The 5,481-nt window shown below is 38.0% G+C and overlaps 1 protein-coding gene across 1 annotated transcript; it reads right to left on the bottom strand.

Moving 5' to 3' along the window:
* Window positions 1–649: 649 nt before the first annotated feature.
* On the bottom strand, window positions 650–2,935 carry LOC142140604 (E3 ubiquitin-protein ligase RNF5-like; the record flags this gene model as incomplete). The annotated part of the gene is made up of 2 exons (XM_075198301.1): window positions 650–2,729; window positions 2,805–2,935. Coding segments are annotated over 2 exons (519 nt in total), but the record flags the coding sequence as incomplete, so codon positions are not given.
* Between the last annotated feature and the right edge of the window lie 2,546 nt (window positions 2,936–5,481).

Below are 5,481 nucleotides of genomic sequence, written 5' to 3'. Positions count from 1 at the left end.
TTCCACCTCTACAGTTGCTAGTTATCATTAAGTATTTTCAATTTTATGCAGTAAAACTATGCTGAAATCAACTATGTATTTGCAATAAAATAACAACAAATTTAACAAGTATCTATAAAAATATGAAATTCTACTGACAATATATGCCACATAACATGATGTACCCAAGTAACTTGGGAATCTGTATCATTTTGATCCTCTATTCTTATTGTTACCAATTGGTCAGTCTGCTTTCCTTATAGATTCCTCAGCCCAAGGTGGCAAAAAATGAAAATAAGAGCCTGCTTCCAAGTACATGACTAGCATTTCACATGAAAAAAGAAAGATCCACTTACGTTGTATGAGCCAAGCTAAAATATCCAGCTTATTTTTCAACAATCCATCAGACCAACAGCTCAACATAATTTGTGGAACAACATTTAATGAATTCACTGATTTTCACTTTTAGGAATACACTATGCAAGTTGTGTGATAACATGTCATGTGGTATGTGGGATGAATATCTGCATATCACCATTGTAATAAAGATGCCTACATGTTCCATAAACAAGTAAAGGGTGCCTGGATGTTGCTTGGATGAAACAAAGTGATTGAATAATATGATCACTGACAGATAAAACGTTAACCAGCTATTTTTTTTTTTTAAACTGGTTGAATTTTATTGACTGGTAATATTGACTGTACAATATGAGAAGCCTTCAGCAATATTTACACTTTGCTCGATGATCATATCATTTTTATTTTATTGTATAAAATAAAACCAGTACAGTTGACCCTCCATATCCAGCAGTGAATGAAGGTGCTAGTAGAGAATTTCTGCCCATTCCAACGATAATTTGGGGTAGATGGTTAAAATGAAGCAAATGTGGCTCTTAAGATGCGGATTCAGGTCTGAGAAGCAGATAACCGCTGCCATCTAACCTAGACGATTATCATCTCGCAGCCTTTATGTGAGAGCTGGAGAGGAACCAATATTATCTTTATATGGACCTTGTTGTCTATCACAGGAGGGTAGCATCGCTCATACAAAGGATTACCAAAATCTAACCGGATGGAGAACATGCAATTAGATGGTGAATGTACCCAACGCCAAGAGGGGGGCCCTGGTTTCTGCTATAAAGCTTTATATTATTTAGCAGCCAAGTTACCAATTTGTGTAATATTTTCACTTTCATGTAGAAAATATACAGCGATTCAGTCGTTACAAATATAAATTTAGCCTAGAGTAGAACACTATTGTGTGTGTCATTGTGACAAAGCCAAACACAGCCCTTATTAAGCTTGACTTAAAATCAGTCCACAGTATTCCTTGAGTTCGACGCGTCTGGCCTAATCATTCCCAATCGGTTATACTTTTGACCTCTCCTAAGTACATAGGGTGATGTTAGTTTCTCCTAGGCCCGCTCCCAGTGAAACGGGATACTGTTAAAGATGGCTTCCTTTATTCCATAGCCTATCCACAGAAGAGGGGGACCTGGAACGATGCATCAACCTTCAGTCTCTTAGGCTCGCTGGCAAACTCTCCGTCAGACGGGATACAGCCCCTCAAACAGGAATCTTTGAAGATTTACGCACACCGAAGGCTACACAAGTGGACATAGTCGGTATGTTGGCGGAATCCAATGGTCACGAGAGTACAGACTCGATTTACTAAGAACCAGTGATGTGATAGGCTGCAGTCCCGCACCTCCTTGGCCAAATAGGATCTTACAAAACAGACCTACATTAAACAGGAGGCAGTGATTTTGTTATCGAGAAGGGACAAACGTGGGTTCTTTGAGGAATACATTTTGTTTTTCTCATCGATGGATAAAGGGAATATTTTTCCAGATGTCTCCCTTTAAATCACCATTTTATTTTTCCCCATTAGCCAATGCGCTCAATCGCAGCCCTAACCCAGGAGTGACATTTTTGCATTGACCAGAGAAGTGCTACAATGATATTTTATAGAAGAGATTTAGATGTCAGAGAAAACAATTCTGGAAGGGTACAAAGCGCAGACATATCCACGCTTCATAAAGTAATATCATTTGTGTCCAGACAAGGTTATTCAAGATTTCAAGCATTTCCAATATTAAAAAAAACAAAAAAAGCAATTACAATTGTAAAAAGATTTAACCATTAAAGATGCAATATATCACCGCAGTGGATATACGTAAAGTGCCCCTAGAAAAGGATATGACATGATGCAATTAGAGGGTAGGTATATGTACCATAGAAATCTCGTAGAGGAGTGTTTGCAGGGAGAAGGGCTCATAGCACAATCTTGGGAGACGGAGTCATCGTGGGTAGCTAAAGAGCCCCCAGTTGACAAGCAGGAGGGAGTGCAGCCCTCAGGCCTTCAAACGCTGATCAACCAGAGGAAGAAGAAGGCAGCAATGATGAGAAAGAAAGAGTCAAATAATCCGAACATCCTGCCTTGGGGAAGTCCAGTGTCTGCACGAGGGGCTGACTGGAAGTCATTAGTGTTAAAGACTGTAGTAAAAAAGCCAAAAGGGAATGCACCAATACCAAAAGACATATGAAAGCCGGTGTCCGTGAAGCTTGGAATCTCCCCTCCTCCTGCTCTGTTCTCTGGCTCTAGTCTCTGTCCCGGAGGTCTCGGGGGAGTCTTCAGCCTGGGGTCTTGCTGGCTACTGTCCCCTCTGCCATATATCGGGATGACATTCTCTCGGCTGATCCACACCTTACACACTGGACAGTTCTGATGCCCCGGCCGGGTCTCCAACCTCCACTGTAAGTAAAAGGACCACCCGACTACTTCTTAATTCCACCCGGCTGGCAAAATTCTCTGCGAAGAGCACGGCTGATGGAGACAAGGCCAGCAGTACAGATGTCCGCACACACTGACCACCGGCTCCCGGGCGGTCTCCAGGCAGATATTACTCTCATAGGCCGTACCGGGGCTGCCAGCACCCGCCGCGATGGCAGCTGAGCGTTAACCTGCAATTTAATGTAAGAGAATATAGATTAAGCTAGGAAATAAATAGCATGTTTTTATTGAAGTACAATATGAAGGGAACATATGTGCAAGAAAGGTAGATAGCAAATTAGCTGTGTTAATTACTGTATGTATGATAGAGAATCTTTCCGTTTTAGTAACAAGCACTTAAAGTACACTGCTCAAAGTCAAATACCTCTGCAACTTCTAGTAGCAATTCAAACTATTGCTAAAAATTGGCTATGTGCCTTTCCCCCCTAAGAAAGATATGAAGACCAAAAAACTATTTTTACTGATATTTTTGAGCCCTAAATTTTGCTATCTATTGAACTGTTGTTGTTGTTGTTATTATTATTATTATTATTATCATTATTATTATAGCAAATCACATTTCAATAATCTATGAGGTTGTGAATACAGTTCACAAATAGTAAATTAAGAATTTATATAGTAGTATTAATGTAAATTGGTGTAACTAGCGATTTCTATATCAGTCCATAGATGCGAATGTAGCAGTAAAATGTAAAAAATAGTCTCTGTCTCTATTAAACGTAATACAAATCTACTGAATGTAAGTTTGCAGCAATCAGCCACATTATCTATACTGAAATATTCTAATTAATGGTTAATAGCTGCTCTTTGTGCATTCAGTATTCAAAACTTGAAATTCTTGAAATTTGTGGACCATGACCATAAGTGCAATCAAGAGTATATTTTTCACAATTTGTAATGCTATTTTCAGAATTATTATTAGTTTTAACATGGGCTGATAAGATGTACACTGTATTCTGTAGATCTTGTACAGAGCCAACCAATATAATTAAAAAGGTTGTCAAGAGCATTGTGTTTGATAACAGTAATACTGAAGTTGAATTAACATTGTATTGATCTGTGGAGACTTCTATTACTTTACCCATGGCCTCCTCCAGGCATCATTTTTATTAATAAAGTATCATTTGTGTCATCACAAGACATGATTGGTTAATTAAATTGATTGTGAGAAAAAAAAATTACGATGTTGCATAGATTTTAAAAGGCCCTCAACACTTTCTGTTGAAAGTGTAGATCACTTATGGCAAACCTCCAGATCCCAATGCCAATAAATATTTTTCATTTTGTATGAATATAATGACACCTTTTAAGCCAATCTGCTGGCGCTATATAAATAAATGTTGATGATGTTGATGATGATGATTGTAAAGCCATTTTCGTACTAAATGCAATATTAATCATTAAGTCAGTGGTAGAAATGGTAACTCTGTTTTACAATAGAATAAGAATGTAAGTCAGATAGTAAAAAAAAAATGCCACAGAGTGCATATATATATATATATATATATATATATATATATATATATATATATATATATACAAGTTAACCCGTGCATGATACTCATGCATTCTAGTCAAATCAAGCTACTTAAGGTGTTAAAAAGGGTCTTGTCATGCATTTGGGCCTAGCCCAGGCCTCCTCAGGGGAAGAGCGTTACTTCCCGATGCAAGCGCCCTTTTTTAACGTGGTTTTGTCCACATGTCACCACCTCATCATTCTTCTCCATCACCTCATCCTTCATTTTCATCGCCACATCTATCCAGATGTCTATCCAGACACAGGGATCTCTCTTTTAGCAGTCCTGAGTATCACACTCCTCTCGCTCTGTCACCCCCGGCAACCACCAACCACTCCCCACTGTCACCCCCGGCAACCACCAACCACTCCCAACTGTCACTTCTCCTTCAAGAAATATATATATATATTTTTTTAAATCTTTATAAACACTTTTAACAATTAACAAATTAAATTAACAAATTAAAAACATCTTAGTATACCAAATTTCAGCCCTTTCTGAGTTGTTTTTTTGCACACACACTAAGAATTTAGTAGGTCAGTGTATAACTCCGCCCAGCAGGTGGCGCTACAGCTTGGTTTTATTTTTTCCACACACACACACACACAGACAGACAGACTAACACACGCCACTAGACATTTATATTATAGATATAGATATATATATATATATATATATAATGTATAATTTTATAATTTTTGCAACAGATTGTCTTGCGATCAGCATCTAGTGTAGGGATTTGGGACACAGTGATATCAAGATGTTGTATATATGTTAGGTAACTCAAGGCAAGATAGAGGCAGGAGAGACGTTTAAACAACTGAGAATTTATTTTGAATATGTAGAAAACATTCAGAGTAACCGATGATCAGATACAGATTAATGCAACTGAATTGTAACTGATTAATGAGCACTGAACATAGTCTCTAATAATGATAGTCTCAGATAGCCATAGTATTAAAAGATCTTCAGAGACACTTGCAGTCTGTAGTACTTCAAACAGTATATTAACACTTATGAAAATAGACAATAGTACTCACAGATGCAGTCTTGGCAATGGAGGCTAGTTAATATTCCTGATTACCTGAAGGCAACAAATTCCTAAGTGTAACTGAGATGAGCCCAGAGCCCATCAGTGCAGGTTCAGCAGGCATAGTAATGAGGAAAGATTTAATTCATAGTCAGCAGACA

Source organism: Mixophyes fleayi, chromosome 2 (assembly GCF_038048845.1).
Source record: "Mixophyes fleayi isolate aMixFle1 chromosome 2, aMixFle1.hap1, whole genome shotgun sequence".
Classification (NCBI taxonomy): Eukaryota; Metazoa; Chordata; class Amphibia; order Anura; family Limnodynastidae; genus Mixophyes; species Mixophyes fleayi.
Note: the sequence above shows the minus strand (reverse complement) of the source record. Positions and strands in the feature narration are given on the sequence as shown.